Source organism: Mugil cephalus, chromosome 6 (genome assembly GCF_022458985.1).
Source record: "Mugil cephalus isolate CIBA_MC_2020 chromosome 6, CIBA_Mcephalus_1.1, whole genome shotgun sequence".
In the NCBI taxonomy this organism is placed as follows: domain Eukaryota; kingdom Metazoa; phylum Chordata; class Actinopteri; order Mugiliformes; family Mugilidae; genus Mugil; species Mugil cephalus.
This window is the reverse complement of record NC_061775.1, coordinates 10,397,806-10,418,952: the sequence shown is the minus strand read 5'-3', so window position 1 is coordinate 10,418,952 and position 21,147 is coordinate 10,397,806. Positions and strand designations below refer to the sequence as shown.

General features: G+C 42.5%; 2 protein-coding genes across 21 annotated transcripts in view; both read right to left on the bottom strand.

The window, feature by feature from the left end:
* fryl (furry homolog, like) overlaps nucleotides 1-13,523 on the bottom strand; it is a 60,818-nt gene extending 47,295 nt beyond the window's left edge. For 4 of the 19 annotated variants that reach the window (XM_047587166.1, XM_047587167.1, XM_047587185.1 and 1 more), the window contains exons 1-2: nucleotides 2,856-3,459; nucleotides 854-919 (exon numbers count right to left, since the gene is read on the bottom strand). In XM_047587166.1, coding sequence (XP_047443122.1) covers nucleotides 854-919; nucleotides 2,856-3,084 — 295 coding nt within the window. In that variant the 5' untranslated portion in view covers nucleotides 3,085-3,459. Of the gene's footprint in view, nucleotides 1-853; nucleotides 920-2,855; nucleotides 3,462-8,761; nucleotides 8,831-13,164; nucleotides 13,285-13,358 lie in introns of those variants that run through there. The other 15 variants (XM_047587162.1, XM_047587163.1, XM_047587171.1 and 12 more) reach the window with 10 other exon arrangements.
* Nucleotides 13,524-15,117: 1,594 nt separating this feature from the next.
* ociad2 (OCIA domain containing 2) lies at nucleotides 15,118-20,941 on the bottom strand. 2 transcript variants are annotated; one of them, XM_047588096.1, is made up of 6 exons: nucleotides 20,903-20,941; nucleotides 16,064-16,117; nucleotides 15,906-15,953; nucleotides 15,688-15,826; nucleotides 15,444-15,518; nucleotides 15,118-15,204 (listed from the first exon to the last, which is right to left on the bottom strand). In XM_047588096.1, the coding sequence occupies exons 2-5, from the start codon at nucleotides 16,092-16,094 to the stop codon at nucleotides 15,452-15,454; spliced, it is 285 nt and encodes a 94-aa protein (XP_047444052.1). In that variant the 5' UTR covers nucleotides 16,095-16,117; nucleotides 20,903-20,941; the 3' UTR covers nucleotides 15,118-15,204; nucleotides 15,444-15,451. The 2 variants fall into 2 exon arrangements, with proteins under 2 accessions (XP_047444052.1, XP_047444054.1); XM_047588098.1 differs by lacking the exon at nucleotides 20,903-20,941 and adding an exon at nucleotides 17,307-17,517.
* Nucleotides 20,942-21,147: the final 206 nt, after the last annotated feature.

Genomic DNA, 21,147 nt, shown 5'->3' with positions numbered 1-21,147 from the left:
GATTGAATAATGAAAAGTATCTTATAAATAACTTGACACATCAAACCCCTCAGAACCTTTCTCCTCTGCTCAAGCTGAGAATGAGCAAACTCATTTCTATGATTTTCCTAGAGGCTAATTTCTACAAAGCTAAATCTCAGGTCAGAAGCATTTAGTCTCTAAGGAATGAGCGAGCAGAACACCAAGCAAATCTGAAATAAAAACCATCTTAACACAAGTAGCAAAAGGTCAGCTCATTACTCATAGCACTTCTTTAAAGGAGCTGTCTTCAAGTGGTTCGCTACGGAGTAACTTTTATTAAGAGAGCTGGTTGGAGAACATGCACTAACAATGATTCATTCCTAGCAATGACTCCATATCCCCACTAAGTGCACAGCCGGCACTCAGCTACACCATCACGGGGGTTTGTTCAACCGCGGTTGGCTAATAAATACTCAAGAAGCTCGATGAATAAGTTTATGCAGTCTGTCTGAATACACACCCTGCAGAGTGTCCAGACATAATTCATACACATCTTTCTTCCCTTACGCCAACTCATCAGTGCACACTCATGCTCAGTCACATGCTCCAAGCACTCCCTAATCACAAACAGGAAACCTGCGCCACCCATAAGCCAAATACTGTCCTAATCAAGCCCTTCCCAAAAACTCAGCCGCGCACCAGGCAGCTGTGTGATGTCACTGTGTGCATAGAAAGACAAATGACAGAAAGAAATTAGCAGCACCACCTTAAAAGCCAACTCAGGCTATGCCAGTTCTGCAACAAGGGAGTGGCACTGAGCACTGGTTTAAACACATCTCTCTCAGCCCGACTACTGTAGCAATCACACCACTCACTGCATGACATAACTCACCATTGTGACCCCTGCCAACACCAGCGTGATGCAAAAAGGAGAGTTTTCTAATATGACGACTGTTTCCTAATTGGAAAGAAAAAGGGAAGATTTGAAAACACGCTCGGCGCAGCCAGCGGGAAGCAGCCTTTTAATAAGAACATCGGCCCATCTTAGGAGGTTTCAGCGAAGCGCGTCACACGTCAGTGACCTGAGTCAGGCGATCAAAAGTGAAGCCCAGCTTTGTTACTGTGGATTAGTTTAGCTGGCCGACTAGTCCTATAGAGGCCAACAGGATGGGTGAGTACAGCAGAAGGAAGAGCTGAGTCATGCTTTAGCCATGAGTAAACAGGAGCAAGCGTGCTCTGACAGGCCGCACTGTAAAAAGAAAAAAAAAAAAAATTAAAAAAAATATTGAAATACTGACGAGAAGCCATCACGCCACTGCTGATGCAAACCGGCTGACCTGTATGCACACATAATATGCATGTGTATACACATCTGCTAAACCCCTAACTACTGTATCCATACACACACACAATGGAAGACCTACTTCAGAGGATTAAGACTGTCAGCGCAACCCATGCTTTACTCTAAGGCTTGTGCTTCACAGTAGGCTAGGCTAGGCCCTATAAGAAAGAGACTGTCTGTCTGCAAATACTGAATGTGATCCAATATTCATTTTTAAAATATTTTCACAGCTGTTTAGAGCGGACTTGTCTGGTGGAATTCAAACACACAATCTGCGCTGCAGTTTTCTTTTCATGGTCACAACGCATGGCCTACATGTCACGCGTGGCCGAATGTGAATGAGGTCTCAGCAACATGACACCGTTTTACAATGAACCCAGAATTATTCATGTGCATGAATGATATGACACACGAGAATCATGCATACATCAATAATGTATTTGAGAAAATGGAAAAAAAATAAATAAAATAGAAAAAAAAAATAAAATAGACAAGAGGCCAGTACTGGACAGAGCTGCCCTGATGCAAAACTAAACAGTACACAAAATTCACGACAATCTGGCATATTCTGTTCTGATATTATCTCTATTTGTAGTGTGATGGCCATCGAAAGCTATAATCTTAACTGAGTCTTGGCTTCCGAAAATTTTCAATCCTGAAAGTTTGCTCCAGGTTAGTAAATAAGGTCTATAGTGCTGTGCACATTGCATGAAGTCATTTAAGATTAGTTTGTTTGCTGAAAACACTTTCATCTGCTGCTGACAGCCGGGTTAATGGGAGCAGTCAATCTGAATCCACGAACACAAACATTTGGACTGGGTAGCGCTACTGATTTCATGAATCCAGTCGATTTCAACTCACAATATCCTGATTAAATTAAACTTAATAAAAATGAATTTGGAAATATTTCAGTTTTGACACTACTTTAATAAGTTATGAAGGGGTGTGTTGTGAAAAATCGGTCTTTTGAGACTGGATGTAGACTTCTAACATGAGCATGGAGGAAATGTAGGCATTAAAAAATCATCAATCCAAGGATTTCATAAACTGCTATCAGATCTTTTAAATCAAGATCCATTTGAATCAGAAAATACATTATTTTAAACCCAGCTCTAATGAACATGATTTGTAGCTTTTTTTTTCTTTCTTACATTTGTTTAATCCAACTCAACTACAGTGGAGCCTGAGAGACTGAGAGACTGTGTACTTATAAATAAGCACAGTGCATGATATGTGTCAGTCTCTCTGACAAAGTGAGAGTTGTGCTTTGGAAGCGAGCTGGAGCCAGAGCATCCTACTCCTACAAAATACACCAATATCAGCCCTATGTGTACACAGTGTAATATATTTGTATGTATGTGCATGTTAGCGTGTGTGCACAAAGGGGGCAAGAATAAGAGATGAGTGAAGCCAATCACTGCTTACATGTTAATTTAGCTTTACCAAAACACAAAACATCAAAAAGCCCCTTTCAAGCATCACTGTTTATTAGCCAAGACCCAAAATCAGTACAGATAACTACGTGAATAATATGCATATGAGTGAGTTGTACCTTTGAGGCGGGTTTGATTACCACGGGTGAGTCTGGAGGAGCCAACTCCTGCATCTACCTGTATCACTGGATATACCAGATCTTCTTCTATGGTATGTCCCATGGCTAGCAGGCCCAGTCTTTTTATGCGAAGGAGCCGTGGACCTGGCTCCCTCGCCGAGGTTGCCCCATGTTCGGCGGGGCCCTCCCCTGAGATCACACCTGGAACCAGGCTCTTCAGAAAATCCATGTTCGATGAGACTTTTTAGGTTTTTCACTCTGCTGAGTAGTCCGGTAGCCTGTGCCGTGCCGTGCCATTCCCTCACACTAACTTTCCGTCAGACTCATCTACCCCATGTTCAGGCTAGAACATTGTACCGTGCTACTATATATATATATATAGATATATATGCAGCAGTTACATATCCACTCACTGTCAGAACCTGTATCTGGCCCTTATAGACCAGAACAGACACCACCCGGCAGGATCTCTAGAGTTGTTTAGCAGCTGTAACTTTAGCTAGCGAATGTGACAGACTGAGACGTCCTACGCTGCACCATTACCTGTCTGTTCACAGAGTAAAGAGAAAGCAAAGAGACACGGCCTTTTTCATGGATCGTGATGTAATTGTGAGTGGGTAGGGCCATGTTTGAGTGCCAGGCACTATCTGGGGTGGGACTAGAACATGTTCCACAGGAGATAACGCGAGCCTGGGCCACCAGCCAATCACAACAGAGACGACACAGGCCACACCCTGCAGGCCTGTGTTACTCACCAGTGAAGGAGACCAAGAGAGGAGGAAGAAGATTGACAGACAGCACAAGAAGCAGGAAAGCTCTGCGGAGCTCGCTGCACTCGCTCGCCTGTGTTTACTGATAACTCTTATCAAATCCAAATGGTGTCACTTGTTAGCGTTCATACACAAGCACAGATGCTTGTTTGCCTTCTTGCTAACTTACTCAAATAACACGAGCACCCCTCCCTTTGCTTTCACTTCTGCTCGACTGTGCTGAGCTATTACGAAGAGAAACAGAACAAGCAAACTGATGGTGTCTGTGAAACGGGGTGATGACAGACTGCTGTGCTCTGCTTGGCTGCACAGCTTGTACCTGCAGCAAACTCAAACCCTTCCAAATATCCCTAGCTGCGGAGTAAGAGCGACTACGCCATGCTGACTCTCATAAAAGCTCGCCGCCTAAAGAAATCATCAATTTTGCTGTTCTCTGCGACTGAGTGCAGAAATTAATAAGCCTTCCAAGCACAAACACGGCCGGTCTTCCACAGCGATGGGAAAGCCGTGACACTCCACAAAATTTAAAGATGACCGTAGCACCGGTGTGCAAGGAACTGTTAAAATACATTTAAAGTCAACATTTTCTGCTGCTGCTTCATCATTATCTATGCACCACAATAAAGCAACAGACCCTTTGTTGACCTTACAAGGTCCCAACTTCCTATGTTACTATTGCTACGTTAGACAAACAGTAGACATGCAAGGGTCTATTTCAAAAACACTGAAAACCTGGAATGATAGTCTAGAGGTAGATGAGGCATTTTTGAAGAATCACACTTAAAAGTTTTGATGCCAAGTCTACAGGTTTTTAACAGTTTCACAGTGGTAATGGAGCCCTGGGTTGCTATTGTTTATCTGCCCCACAGATTAGACAGAGATTGACTAGAAAGATTTGACAAAGGGTGGAAGCCTTTGGTTTGTGGTCACCAGACCAATAAGAAGGTCAACAAAGGGTAAAAGGGTTATATATAACTCCATAACATAGCATAGAATAGAATAACTCCAACAATAACTCCAGTATCACTATCAAGTGAAGAAAAGCAATGTTATGTAAAAAAAGTAGGTAGTGCTAAAAAAAAAAAAAAAAAATCCCAATAGGAGTGGCTTCTGTAGTCACCCACGTTCTCACCAAATACCTCTCACACGACAGCGGTGCGACACTGGAGTTTATGCAACTGGTCCTGCACCAAACAGCTGACAGTTATTATAAACAAGATGCTCGAAAACGAAACTGGCAGGAAACACAACCTCCCTGGGAGTCAAGTAGCTCAGTGTGCGGATGCCAGCAGAGAGTTGTTATGGTTAGTTATTACAGGATTAAAAAAAAATAAAAAATTAATAAAAGTAATATGAAGCGATTGCACAAAGCTCCTTTACAGTTTAATAGGGCCCTTTTCATGCTTCTAATGACTTGTGGAAGTGCACCAGAGCAAGCGCAAAGGTAAAGTAGGTCTTAGATTAGGGTAGGTGCTCTCCCAGGGCAAGAGGAACTTTAGGTGATGTAATTGTTCAGTGATTTGTCAAACACACCAACGTAGCACGGGCAACCGCCATTTAAAAACAAACCACGCACCCAGTGGTAAATCATACGCCGTGTAAAGAGGAGCTCTAAAAGTTAGCCCTTGAAGGTACAGCGTGTGCTTCTAACAGGAGCTCCCCAGTGGGTTGTTACCCTCAGGTAGTAGTTAGGACTGTTTGATCCAAAAGAGCACAATGTGTGCCAAGGTCAAGTATTGGATTGTTGGAAAAAAAGCTAGATAAAGATCTATTAATACTGCATAAGGTGTCAGCTGATTTACCAAACACCAGCTCAACAATAAAAGAGCTCTGGGGATGTATAGGAGGAATGCACTTTAAAACACACAAGAACTGTTTCCCCCCGACAAATACGCAAAGACTTATCGCTGCACCAATTATCACCGTACTGTCGAGAATGCGTTAATTCTGTTAAGAGATGCGATTATTTTATTGAGCTTGGATGTCAAGTAATCATCTGTTTCAGAGATAATTATCTCTTAGCCTAATGGAAAAAATGCTCAGTGTGTAAGACCAGTAAGTGTGGTCAGAAACTTAGGGAAGTGCTGACACCCTCTACTGCAGTGTGTGAAAATGTCAGGGAGATGATGTAATTGTTTCGGTGTGCAAACCATGTGAAAGGCCTGAGATAGGAAGTAAAAGGAAAAAAAATGTTTTCCCACTTCTTCCTTTGTCTATTATGTGAAAACACTAATAAAAAAGAAGTACAGTTATCTACTTGTTTCAGCAATGTGTTTTTTTTTTAATTATCTTTACCCTGCTAAGCAAACACAAGCAGTTTTTTTCATAACTGTGTGTTTTTCACTGTTCTACAGTATATTACCATTATAACTTTTCATCAAACAGTAGCTTTATTCAGATTTATGAGTTTTCTCTATTCTAATCTTTGCCTCTCCCTGGCACCTCACATGACATAGTTTTAATAATCGTATGGTTTAGTTAGAATTGCCCCTTTGGAGTCGTATTTAACTTCTTCCCAGATATTTTTAAATGTCTTTATTTGTCGTTTACATCTATGATTTGACTTGGTCATATTCATGTTGCCGCTGACATTGTAAGAGTGCTTTAACTGAAGAGCATGTAACATTTTCTGTGGTAAAATTAGAGAGTTCACAGAGCATGGGTGCACAGAAAGACTAGTCCCACTTCAGAAATCTAGAATAAAATGAAGCGCAGCAGTTTTGTGAGAACTCTTCCCTCCAAAGGCCAGCTGGCAGAAAACACACCGAACAGCACAAACAAATTGTTGAAATCTACTGACGAGCCCCAAATGGTTGTTGGGTCAGCAGGATTTGATGGCAAATAATCAGGATGTTTTCTGGAGCTGGACACTTTAGTTTTTGCGGAAAACTGTTAAAATCCATGTGAGCAATCCTGTCAAATTCTTGATAAATGAAAGTACTTGGCTTTCTTCTCACACACTTGATTCTACTTACTATAAAATCTAATGTGCACCTTACGGAGAACAAATGGCAAGCACCATGTACAAGGGTGGTACAAATGATGTAGTGTTAGTTGAATAGCTTGAACTATTTGTGTCTTCTTCTTCTTCTGTCGCTGCTTTTGTGGTGTACTATTCAAGTTCACATAATGTACTAGAAATAAATGTGTCATGTCATTATAAATACTTAAACCCTACACAGAATACGTTATTGACCGACTCCTCATGCCCCTTGCTCAAATAAACTGAAAAGGACGACTACCAAAACCTGTCAATCTGGAGTCTGGACAAGCTACAAAACTGGACAAACTAATAAAATGAGCAACAAAATTAAATCTAAAATGCAAACCGTAAGACAGAATGGAAAAATGCTTAAATGTGTGGATGTTTGTTAGGATGCACAGAGGCAGAGGCAGCAGATCCTAGTAAGAATCACTAAATGAGTCAGAGACAGAGAAAGAAGGATAACTGATGAGGCAAAGATAGCCATCACTTGGTCTGAGCACCACAATGGTCAGTAGAGACAGCTGTAGTTTGCTGGGGCCAGGTCTGTGGTGCTGTTGAGCTAGAACAATACCCCTGCACAGGAGGCCCAGATCCCAATCAGCCCAGGAATGTGGAAGAGGAAGCTCTGGGAACAATGTGGAGCGTTCCTAGGCCATTCTGGGTCCCACCCGTTTCTGCCTTGTTCTGCTTTCAAGCAGGAGAAAACAGGAAAACTAGTGGGCTAGGGCCCAGGAGTTGGGGTCTGTTCTGCAGTCAGCTGAGGGGGCAGCTCGGTACACCGTCAGCATGAAATCCACTAGTCATTGTGATTGCTCTAGGCGCGCAGCAATGTGCTGCTCCACCTCTGGATGTGAGTAAACAGCGTGAGGTCCCTGTCAGGTAAGATCAACGCCAAAACAATGCTGCACTGCCCCCTGATGGTTAACACAGGCGGCACACTATCAAGCTACAATACTGCCTTCATGTATGAGTGCAACCTGAAATTATGCAGGTATTAAATTATGTTTTTGGAGGCATGGCGGGACTTTACATGAATATGGCAATGACATGGCAATAATGACTACATTTAGCTAAAGGTTTGCTCCCAGAGTCATTTACAGTGGGTTACAGTGTTGCCTACACACATATATAATCAAGTGATTAGAAAGCTCACACAAAACTGTTCATATCTTAAAAACAGTCATCATGTAACATAAAGTATCACCTATCATTTTTTTCTTCTTCTTGTAGTCTCGCTAAGTTCATCCACTCTGACTTATCTGAGCGCCAGCAAAGTTAAATTCGTAAACAGTTTGTGTTATCTGCAAACAGGAACAAGGAGCAAAGCTGAGGTACTCAGACAAAGAGATGAAGCTGGTTGTGCTCAGTCGTGAATGACTGTTGTGAGGCAACCCACAGAGAGCTTGGTTGTCACTGCTGAAGAATGTGAGAATGTGACCTAACCAGACCCTGCAATGATATTAACCTCTTTTTTGTTGCTGTTGTCCCGTCCTACTGCGAGATGACACTCGTCTCCCGGAGGCCATAACCATACGTTGAAATTCACAGTTCAACCTCACACCATCGACATATTAAAACCAGTAGGAGAGGAAACATGGGTTCTATGAGCGTTGAACCATTTAACTACACTGCTGGTGTCCTGTGGCGTTGCCCTCTGCAACTGTTGGACCACTCATCAGGTCCATCTGTGTCATTTTTGACCTTTTTTTTTTTGTTGTGGTTTTATTAATAGTGACGGTCAGGGTAATCTAAAACACTTTTTACTAAAGCTTCGTTCTGTAACTGAATATAACTTTAACATGCGTATCAAAAGGCAGCTGCTCCTTTGTTGTAATAAGAGTCTGTGATAACCTATAATTCAATGGTGCACCATTAGGGTTAGGGTTAGTACGGCCCTAATTTCTGACGGGCGTGCACCAATGATGGCGCCATGGCGCATTCTTCCCACTGCGGCCGAAAAAGCAAATAACAGCCAGAAAAACACAACAAAAAAAAAGAAAAAAGAAACTCTGCTACTTTAACAATTCAGAAAAACAAATGCAGAGCTAATCCGACACCACGTCTGTTCCCACAGTACTTAGCTTGCAGTTGCTGTAAAGCTGAGCCACAGCACACAGCGGACTCTATCCCACTTAACCTGTGCGACGTACCTTAAGGCCATAGAGCAGGGGCTGGAACTGGAATCAGAAGGAGGGCCTAGAAATTCACTGCACAAGGATCTGAAACAAAGAGGACACAATTTCTGTCTTTAATGAAATGCTAGGCCCGTTACTGCAGACCGGTTACAAAAAAACTAGCACACTAACACAAGTAGTGCGGCATCATTATGAAGTCATGAGATTCCAACTTTTGAGAGTGCACAGAACAACATCTTGTATAACAACAGGACTGTGAGGGCTGCGTGCGGTTGGGCGGTCCGGTCACAGCGGAGTGATAGGTCAGCCCACTGTTGGCCTCAGCCCGGTTTGCTCCGCAACGGGACGGGATTAAAACCTCCTCCTGAACAGCGTTATAATCTGAAGATTACCCACCACATCCAAGAGGAAGTTACATAAGCATTCAGAGCGTTCGAAACTTTCCTCCCATCGGTGTGGTGGTGAAAAGAGGCTCCTTTTATAGTCAAGTATTCTCATATCCACTTACACATTCATGATCATGACTGACTCAGAGCAGCATGTAGGATATTCATAGGTTGTTTTACAAAAAAAAAAAAAGAGAGGAAATGCAATAATCCAAAAACAGGAGTCATGACACCGACATACGTATAGAGTAAACACAGAAGGCTCGAAATTTTTTACCATTACAAAACCGTAGTTAAACAAAGGAAGGAAGAAGATGAGGCCATTTAGTCACACAGCAGCCAGACAGGGAAGCTGAGGTGTGAGAACTTCCACTCTTGAACACTGTTGACAGATGGTGTGAACAGGTCAGCCTGACAACAAGTCAAAACAAAACTCTTAACGGCAGTCATGTCGCAGATATACATCATTACACATTTCGTATCCCACCAACCGCAAACACATCTCAAACTAATTCTCAGGCACCGTTACTCGCTTCTCACGCTGAACGAAGAAAAAGAAAAAAAAACTGAATAATGTATCTGACTTCCTGTTCCAACCCAGCGACTCCAAAACACACAAAAAAAATGTGACCACAGAAAAAAGCTGATGCCAAACCCTGCGCATGTCCTGAACGCTGAAGCAGAATCGAGCCACAGACTGAGCCGCTGCTCCACATTTAAGCTCTCAAACACATGCATCTTCTCTGGCAGTGGAAAAAAAATATTATCTCACACCGCACCACAACTCACTAGCTGTAGCAAATAATGTATGTTTGAGGAGTTTGAACGTTTAGTTTTGGCGTTATGGTGACTTCTGAGACAACTTAAAGGTCAGTGAGACCGAACTTATCTGATCAATGGTTAACTTGAGTTGATATATTAATATTGATATTAATATGCATCTGTCTGAGTCCAGAGCACAACAAGGATGCTGCGAACAGGAGTCTGACAATCTTTCCAGGAAGTAGGATATAACCCTGACAAAGACAAGACCGTTGCTTCTTATTTTGCAGTGTTCTCTCTTCTCCTCTCTGCCTCATATCAGTTTCCAGCAGCCTGCAGCAATTCTGTACAGATGCCTCCAAGTTCACTCTATAAATCCATTACAATTACACAACCACCATTAAAAACCTAGAAAAACAACTCAAGAATCTCTAACGCACGTTGTTGTTTTATACGTATAGATTCGTCTTAAAAAATTGGGACCGACTCGTAGTCAGAAGCAGACAGTGTGCTGCAGTAACTTGGACAAAGAGGCAAAGGCCTATATCTGGCTACCACCAACACTAAATGACAGGCCTGGCCTGTTGTAATCACTACTTCTTAAACGGAAACATCACTGGTTTCTTCCGACCGGGAAGGGAAATGCATGAACAGACACCTTTTTGCATGTTTCAAAAGATATACCCTTCGCTCTTGAGGGCACACATCACAAGTATATATGAGGCATTAATGTACAGCCAGTGGGCCTAAACACGGCAAAAAAACCATGGAGGACTTGTCAGAGGCCGTCTTGAGGGCAAAGACAGGGTGGTTTCTTTGGCAAAGGCAGACCCAAACATCAATTATGCTCCAAACCCTCTTTCCCAAAGCCAAGGATAATCTCGCTCAGCAGGGCTCAATTATAGGTTATTTCTAGCTAGACTCAGTCCTCATTGTGCACTACATTATGCCAAGTCTTAAAATGCAATCAATGAGAAGAATGCCTAAGTCAGAGTAAGTAATGTTGAGCGTTAATCTACGCTGCACGAGGAAGAAGAGGAGACCTTTGGCGGTTAGACTCTGAAGGTCAGAGAGATAGCGAGCAGCAACTAATTTCTAGAACATCACGAAACCCACCTACAAACCCACCCGATTTATTTTAATTATTGTTTAATGACCCATTCCTGGGCAAAACAGCCACCTTCAAACATTGAGCCATTCATTTTATTTTTACAGACTCATGAATATTCTTATCTTCACTTTTGGAACAGGAAGTCTTCGGTGTAGCTTGTGAATTTCCCACCAACAGAACAGTAGAACACAGCCAGTCTATTAAATGTTAAGTGCTCTGGAAATACAGTCTAAATTGGGTTTACTGCTCAGTACAGGATAATGTGACACACACGGCATGCCGACTGGAGACAACACGCAACCGAGTAGCAAAGGTTTTAAGCAAAATTTATGTGCTGTCCCTTATTGCATTATTTGTTCAGTTGTCTGGTTAATAATTTAGCCGTGTGCAAACGCAAACACACAGACACCTGGATCCAAAGTGATCAGTCTGGGCTTGGGAGAGAGGTCATTGGCCTCGGTGAGGCCATGTAATTACACCTGGTGCTATATGACAAGGAAACGCCAAGTTACATCAGGATTTTGTGTGGGAGCTGCCAATATGGAGGCAGCTGAGAGGTCAAAGGGCATCGAAGCAGGTGCCTAGTCGAGATAATCATGCAGCTTTGAGCTCATATCCAGAAGACACTACGGTGGTCATAAGACACAAAGGTACGTCGTAGAAACAGACAAAAAAAACTTTCAAATAACAAAATTACCGGAAGGGGAAAACTCTGATTGGACCGTCTAGTATTAATATGACAACCTCTGTAACAGCTGATCACCATCTCAGACAGCCCAAAGCAACCAACTTTTCTTTTGGATCAGGAGAATCGCTACGTGTTAAATTAAGAAACCGCGCTGTGGTTCTGGTGGTATGTCATATTTTTGTAGTCGCCACTGAAATGCTGAGTTAACAGTTAATCCTTGCAGGGGGGCAGCTTAGCGAGAGGCCAACGTGGGGGCGTTTCACAGAGCTTGGTTTTTCATCCCCAGACTCTTCAGTGCTATTAATGTCTTACCAGATTAATGCAAACATGCCAGTTCAGTGGAGTTCATGGCCCAGATAATCACAGAAATATAGTCCTCCACAATCTAGGGGGATTCCCTTGTCGTTGGCGTGTGTACAAGAGGAAATGCTACACATCTGTACAGCAATCAGAGGCTTATCCTTGCAGGCTTAAACTACGTTACGTGTCACTTCAAAGTAAGTTCCTATTAGAGGCGTGGTAACATCCAAAAGACATCAAAACGCAGGAAGACAGGTATTTAGTGTCACTTCCTATCTGCAAACCTCTGCAGATCTATACGTAACCGGACTGTTACGTGCAAACGCGAACGACAAAGTTCCTATCAGAGCATCGTTTCTACACTCACGTCCGCTTGTGAGAACAAACCAGCTTTTCTTGTGTCACCCTCTTTGCCTTCCCCTGAAATAGTCTGGCCATCTCCAGCTCCTGCCACACAGCAGACTGACCAGATTCCTCTCTGTCTGTCTGTCTGTCTCCAAGTGCCTGGGTCTCTACAGAAGAAGAACAAACGCTTCATTGTATATCTGATGCACTGAGCAGGGAGAAATGAAGTCCTCTGAGGAATGTTAGATGTGAAGCTGACAGCTCCCTCACTGTTCCTGCGATGCATGAGGACCACCACGACACGGCTTAGCCCCCTTCAGACAGGGGCCATTTCAAAAGGGACAATAAAAAAAAAGAAGTTGTCACGGGTATTGGAAAAAAAACAGCCCACTTGTGCTGCTGTTGTATGTCCCAGATAAACCCAGCGTCTCGAAAAAAAACACTGGCTTAAATCTGCCTGCGTGCTCATTTTTGACCACTGGGAGTAAACACACCAAACAAGAGTGTCAATAAATTCACTGCCAAAAGGAAACCAAACTAGAGAGCTAGGTTAAAATTGGCCAAACTGGCACACAGCAGCCTCTAGTTAGCAACTAGCCTGGTCTTAATACTGTAGCAAACTGCTAATGTGGAGCAGGAGGCTAACTAGCAGCAGCAACTTGACTTAGCTTCACCAGCTAGTTGTCAGCTCCGAGTTCACATGCCAGTAACACGGCTACATTAACGCAACAGCGGTAGCGATGAGAGCCATGACAACAGGAACCTGCTCGATGCTTGCGCTTTAACTTGCAGGGCGTGAAGGTGGATAGGAAGGAGATTAACTCACAGCAGCGGAGCAGCCAAACTCCTTCTTAGCACGCTACGGCAGCCAAATCTGGTACCACAGTTGGAAAGCTAACGTTATAACCTCAGCGACAAAGTTAATCACGGAACTTGGCGTGAGACGGTGCTGACTACACTAGCTGGCGAACACCGTGCCCCCGTTTGTCTCGGTATCCGCTAAGCTGACGTTTTACTCACAACTTTAGTTTCTTCTCCCTTCAGTTTGGGCTAGGTAGCAGCTAGCTTTCAGACGTTCTTCTCATTTGCCGAACAAGCCTCAACGTCCTGGCCCTCCTCCATTGGAAGGATTTGCGTAGTGGTGTGATTTTTTTTTTTTTCCCGTTCTGTTTCGGCTTCGGAAGGGGTCCACTGTCTGAGCAGACGGTAGCCTGTTTGTCCCGCCCCTTCATTATGATTGGCTCCTGTTGTTACGCCCACATAAAATGCGGGTTTCTATTGGCTATCACGCATGGCAATCTTTACTGTACGACCCGCTGATTGGATGGCGTCTTTTTCAGGGGTTGACATTCTGTTGAGTCTACTTCTTATTTCGACCGGCGTAGACCGATCAACGCACGGACAGGCGGGTACTAGGAGGGACAACAGTGACGTTTCTTTACTGCTTTGACGCGGTGCAGGGTTTTGATTCACAATTTGTTTTAGATGTGTTTTTAATAAGTAGTGATTTAATTTTTATTTATTGTCACTTGTCATTTATTATCACAGCGAGACCCAAGTCCCCCCGTGTAACACATTGTACCGCCCATTTATAAACATAAGATCAAATAAATAATACAATAATTACAAAAAAAAGGTTTACTCATTTGAAGCTTTCCTATAAAATGAATAAAATCCTATAGAATATTATAGGGCGTTTATTGCGTGTTTATAGAGTATAATTTCTGCTTACGACTAACTTAATTTTTTATTATTATTATTATACTGCTTCTACGTGGAAAATATTGGAGATAAACGTTTGTGTTGTTAAATCTCTTGGCACAGGATCTGTTGTTTTTATCTAGCAGCGAATGTGCCTTGTTTACCACTGAGGAGAGGCTGATAAACTGTCCCATAAACTGTCCCCAGTTTGGGACATTAGACCTAACATAGACGTTCTTTCATTATGTGAACCCTAAAACTGTGAAGACACCTGGGCTGCATGTAAGATAATCAACCCATTTTCTGGCCAGTAACCAGACGTCAGCTGTGAGAGGTCCTCAGCAAAGTGTTGAATTAGTTTATATGTAGCCTGTGACTAAATCTTAGTTTATTTTTATTCTTTAGTCCACCATATGTGCACTGTGTGCACTGTCTGTGATGCTGAATGTCTCTGCTGCTGTTAACAATGAGTATTTCCCCACTGCGGGATGAATAAAGGCATACCTTATCTTATCTTATCTTTAAGTAGGCTAGAAAATTGGGTTAGATTTCCAACCCAGCAGTAAATTTGTTCCTCTAGTCTGATTTGATGACAAGTGGACAACGTTCAGTCGAATTACTGGCACTCAGGTACACGTTGGTTTATGTAGTAACTTTGGGCATATGGCGGAAAAGAAAAGACATCCAAACATTATTAAATCTGTGGCACTCAAATGTATGTTGTCAGCGAGGGACTTATATTTAAATATGACAGAGGAGAAAACATGTTGCTCATTAGTTGTTGCTCATTAGTAAATGATGCCAAAGACTCATAAACCCTTTATTTGTGACACAGACTGCTCAGTCTATCTTTCTGCTTGGTTGATATTTAAACCAAACGACCTCTGCTTTTTCTCTGTTGCTGCACTCCCTTTTTAAAAAGACTTTGTACTCCTGCCACATGAACTGGTAGATAAATTCAGACAGAGGAGGAAATGCTGGCCATCTCACCCTACGATTGAAAGGATCGTTGCTCCCCCTAGTGGAAGTTGGATGAAAAAAAAAAGACGGACAAAAACAAAACTCCACATAAGTTACGTGTGGTGCTTTATGACATTTAATAACTGGAAATGCAGGAACTAGTGGATCCACAAACACAGTCAGTTCTTCAGCATTTTTGACGAGGCTGAAAAGAAGAATACAGAGATATTCGAGCAGTGCATTCAGGCTGTTTCAACGTGTGTGCCAATGTACAGTACTACTGTTACATGCAATTGAAAGTCTACATGCATATATATATATATATATAAAGGTAATTTTTAAAGATTTGCTGCTTCACATGTTTGTAAAAAGTAGTTGAACAAATAAACTCAATTTTAAAATGATACCAGGGCTGTATGTTGTCTGTCGGTTTGATCTATTTACCTCTAGCTTTAAGCTTCTCCTGCAGGAGCCACTTGATCTTTTTTCTTACAGTCTTCAAACACATGGTGACAAGATCTGTAACGGTAAACATACTTGTAAGTGAGACGTAGAGGCATGAGGGAATTCTTTATCCACTGAGTAAAACAAATGGTTAAAATAAATAAGCATGACACGAGGGAGTGTTTTGTTTCAAATCCACATGGGGCTCCTCAAAGGTATAAGCAATAAAATAAAAATTCCTCACCTGTGTCCACGACCAGAGGGACCTCTCCGAGACCAGGGTCCAGATCCCGGCCCACCCTCAAGACCCAACTGCTGGAACTTGTTTCGACACGTTCCAACATAGGAGGCTTTGCCCACTGCAAAACCAAGAATCCCCGCGACTAAAGGAAACACAAATCTTAGTCAGGGAGCCCCAATGTCATTTATAATTAGTCAGTCCAATTTACCAAAGCTACAAACCTGCTAGTTTGGGAAAAGGGCCAAATCGTTTTGATGATTTCCAGATGCCTGTGCCAGGAGAAAACAACTTAAATCAGTTACGTGACAAACAGAAACGACTGCTTTACTCTGATCAAACGATGTTATGGAAGAATGGAGATTGCGCGTCAGTGCTTTACCTCTGTAGATGAGACCCCCAGTGACGGCCATGCTACCCAGAGATAATGGAAGGGCTGAACATTGAAAGAAAACAAAACGTGTCAAACAGACAGTGTTTGCGGAGCTGATCGAAACCATACAGCGATAAACACATGGAGGCTGTGCATGCTCCAAATCTCCTCTTTCATCTTTCAGAGCAAAAAGGCAGCAACAAAGTATTTCAGGCAAAGATAATTTTTATGGGGGAAAAAATAACTTAATCATTCAGTCTAAAAGTCTCTCCAAAACAAATGATTAGACTTTGATATTCTCCACACTAGCTGCATTAACTTCCTGTAATAGGTTGATACCACCTCGCTTCCTTTTAGCTTAAACTGACTGAGCGTTGGCCTGTGAAGTGACGAGACTCAAACCGACCACCCAATCTGGGCGTAAGGATGGGAAGTCCTGATTGTTTCATGTTAACATAACTGCATAGTGAGAGAGCACGAGCGGCAGCTGTGCCGCGTGGAAGGACAGGGACAGAGGCTAAAGAAGTGTTGTCAAATAAAAAGCCCACTGTCCGTTTGTTAGTCACAGCCGGTTCACCACTCTGGCCAGAATAATCTCTTCCGTGGTACATTTTAGTAACTTTTACTTTTTCTGCGGTGATTCTTTTCTGACAGTGCAACTAGAGTTTTGTGTGTGTGGATGACATATATTATATATGTTATATCTTAGTTTTGTACTTTTGCTGGAGCAGGTCATTTGTCTTTAGTAAGTTCTGTGGGTTTGGGTCAGATCAAGATGAGATCACAAATGATGATGATGACGACGATAACGACCGACATTGTCATTTTTAATGTGTCTACATATGGAAGTGTTTTCTGGAGCCCCACGCTAACCTCCACACACAAGAATGTAAACACACAGCGTTAAGTGAAAGGGGATTGATGGATGAGCCCCACCTCGCTGCTTCTACTACAAAGGACATGAGCAATACAAACAAAGTCGGGCCTCCCTCCTCGAGCCATTGGACAGGTTGGTTCGCTTCTCAAGCTGCTAAAACCACAGAATCGGTGTGAAATACACAGGTGTCTACTGAAACACTGGAAGAGATTATCTCTGTACCAGAAGCTTTCCTCTTGGCATTCCTTCCAAATCTTTCTCACATCTTCTCTTTGAATGTGGGGACTACTTAGGGGGCACTGTAAAAACACAAGTACATGTTAGGTATCTTCACGACGCCCACAATTACCCAAGTCTTCATTGGATGCCTCTCACCTTCTAGCCCTCTTTCCCTGCTGCCGTACTGGCAGCTGGCGCTTCCTCCGACTTCACTGTGAAAGTTTGTGCGGTGGTTTCTGAACTCATGATGGAGTGTCGTTGGGAGCTCTACAACGAAGCCTTCCCGACTGGCAACACTCCCCCTGTCACGGTGCCTCAGATCTCACTAGATGTTGTGGCTCCACCCTGGGTGACGTTTTTAACTCCACCCTCCAGACACTATCTTTTTATCTATTAGATTATCTGTGCATTTAGGGCTGGTGAGATAAATCAGGTGTTTATCATAAATCAGCTCGTAATATTTTCATGTGTGCATTAGAACAATACGTACAGTGTATTAAGCTGGCCTAGTGTTCCAGTTCAGTTTGACCCCTCTACACCAATCCGCAAAACACACCTTTGTTTAGAGAACTCAGTGTGACTTTTATATAACTGAGGTAAAATATTTAAGCTGGCATTACGGGAGCAATTCTGTCTGAAATTCTTCGTGACAACTTAGCTTTCACAATTTGGACAGGTCTCATTAAACGTGTCATATGATGTATGACACACAGGTCACTGAAGGCATCCACTGACTGACTGTATGTAAAAGGACCTGCATTCTCTAATAGACGCCAATGAACATGAGGTTAACTGAAGAGACAGTATACTACTATTAGAGAAATATTTCCTAATTTTTCCATGAATCTGCAACCAGAGGTTTAAGCTAAATCTGAATCAGACATCGAGTCTTTATAGACGCCTTTGTATTATTATATGTTACTTCGTTGGGAGTTTGCTCCCAGGAGCCTAGGGCCAAGGTCTGTTTCTGTTATTTAGGTCACAATTACGCGGTTATTGGAATCAAATGAAAAAATGGTTTATTGCCACTGATAAAAACGCAGTGATATCAGTGCCTCTGTCTGTTTTCTGCTGACAAAATTACTTATTACTTACTTATATTACTCAGTTTCTTCTGCCCTTCTGCGGATTTATCGACCCTTCTGCATAAAAATGAATCAAAACATCAGCAGGTTTTCACACTACTCCTGAAAGTAAAAGGAACCTAACCAAACAAATGAAGCTTAACATATAAATATGTTTATTCAAGAAAATATATCATTCATGCGTATCTGTGAGTGGCAAAAATAAGTGTTTTCATATTGTTTCTGTAACTGCTGAACGGCTGCCTTCAGTGGCCTTGAGGAAATTTAGCTCATTCCTCAGAACAGAAACCACTTCAGTTGTGAAAATGTCGGTGGATTTCCTCACATTAATGGTCTCCAAGAGATTTCTATTGGATTAAGGTCAGGACTTTGACTTGGCTTTTCCAAAACATTGATTTTGTGCTTCTTTAACCCTTCTTTTTGTTAAAATGACTTGTGTTCAGTTTCTCTTTTCAGCTCATGGACAGATGTCCTGGCATTTTCCTTTAGAATTTGCTGGTAATATTCAAAACGTATTGGTTTTGATGGTGAGCTGCCCTGACTCAGCAAGGGTCAAAACAAGTACAATGTCCATCCTGTGCATGTTTCATGGACAGGATGACCTTCTGATGATGGAATGCAGTCTGTCTTTTTTTTGTTTTTCTTTTTTTATCCACAAACACTTATCTCCAGCCTGGTGATCAACAGCAAATCTAATTCTGAGGTTCTTTTGTCTGTGCCAAATAGCCAAATCAACACCATCAGAGTAAATGTCAACACTTAAAACAAAGTGTCTATAAGGGTCCACACACCACAGAGTGTTGACTCTTTTTGAAGTGTTGGTATGTTAACACTCCCAGCACGTTATTATTGACTCTTTTTATAGTTAAAATTTAACACTTCTCAACAAGGTGTTACGTTCTCTCGACATTAGTGTCTAGTGTTAGACATCAACTTCCTCATAGTGTCAGTTGTTAACTACTACAGGTGTTAATCCATGTTTACACAGTATGGTGTAAATATGATGGTCACTTGTGATCCAATAGTCCAGATCGGATCTTAATGCAAGGTCTGAAGTGGCCCTAGGGAGTGCATGCCTTACGGAGGTTATGACAGAGTGGGGATCTAAAACCCAGACAGGCACATGTTGAATGCGTTTGTTATTATAGTATAAAAATACTATAAGTGCCACTAATGGCCTTCCACTGGATTGGCTGGAGGCTACACCGTAAGCATGAGCTTGGTGTCTACCTGCAGCCACAGTGGTTTGATCATCTGGCTGCTGGGTTGGACAGACCAGAGTCAGAGGAGGAGGTTGGACCTTGTAGCCCAACCCCCAAAATATTACTTAGAAAGAGACACAGGTCCTATATAAAAGCTCCTGCTGGCAATTTGGTGACGTCACGATGACATAATCAGAACAACAACAAATGCGGCTAATAGCCCCGCCCCTTGTGGGCGTGTCCATGGGGTTTGTGGAAGTGTACACAGCTTCCACAAACATGTGATGTAAAGATCAGTTTATGAGAAAGCCCAGTTTTTTTTTGTTTTGTTTTTTAAACGACATCGAAGTGGAATGAAGTGCACTTACTTTTGCAACTGATATGTAATGGCTTATATTTCTGAATAAACAAATACACAAGTATATTTTTCCTATATCATTCTTTTGACTGGGTTTGCTCCGTCAACTTTCATGACTTGTATGAAAATCTGCTGATGTTTTGAGTAATGTTTGTACCAAAATGTGGGAAAGGCCGAGACTTCCGTAGCATTTTGTAGTGTATGGAACAACTTCGTTAGGCAGACAGTTGTGGGTCAGTTGTTCCATACACCCCAAGTGTTGGTGGACCCTTGACGTTTCTACAATTTATTTTCCTCCTCCATGCACCTGGTAGTAGCTGAAGATGCATAAGGAAAACATTTTTTTCTATGCAGAAACGTTGAGACTCCTGAATGCCACGAGACTTTTTACTATATGAACACATCCAAGAAAGCAAACTTGGAGTAGTGGGCATCTGGTTTTCCTTATTAGGTCCCAACTTCAGTTTGGGGGAGTTTAGATGCTTGCTCAAGACACCACAGTCGTCAACAGAGGGGAGATCAAACCCAAAGTTGCTTCTCTAGCCAAGATTACACTGTTCCTAGTACTAAAAAAAAAATCCATACATATACAGAGCAACTATATGATGTAAAGTTTTAAGCCACACATCATAAACACACCCATGTATGATATGGACTGCATGTGAGCAAGTACCTTTGCAAACGCAGTTGTGTGCCCCCACTGTGAGCTACTGCTGACCAGTATTGACACTAAAAGAACAAACAGTACTCCACTCCTACGGGCACCAACGGGTACAGTAGAAACAGCGATAATAACCAAGAGTCAGGAGGCACTGACAGTGCAGGAGTCAGCTCAGCAGGCAGCTTGCCCTGCTGCACCTTTCAGGTAACATTTATTTATTAACACCCGTGCTATTCGGTGGGGTATTTGATTACAACAAGCCAGTAGCTGATATTATAAATAGTTAGTTTGCGGCAACGACGTGGTTGCGTTTATGTCCGCTCGTTTTGTTTGGTCACCTCACAATTTGGGTCGCTAAACTTTTTCCTTCTTCCTGTCAACTGCTGGGAGAAGGACCAGAGAAGCAGTTATGTTAAAGTGTTGTAAATCACATTACCGCTACATACCTCCAACAGCCCTCGCTCACATTAAACGGACCCAAACAGGTATCTTAATAGGAGGTCAACTACTTATAACTAAAACGTCCAATCAGATTTCGTCGTGGGCTGGTTTTTAGGCTTGCACGAGGAAATCCCGTTGATTGACGTGCTCGTCGCGCGGCCTGTTTGGGCGCTCCGACCAATCACGTGTGTGCATAGGTGGAGTTTACTTCCTGTTCCGCCTTCTCGTGACATGACACTTCGGTCAGCCA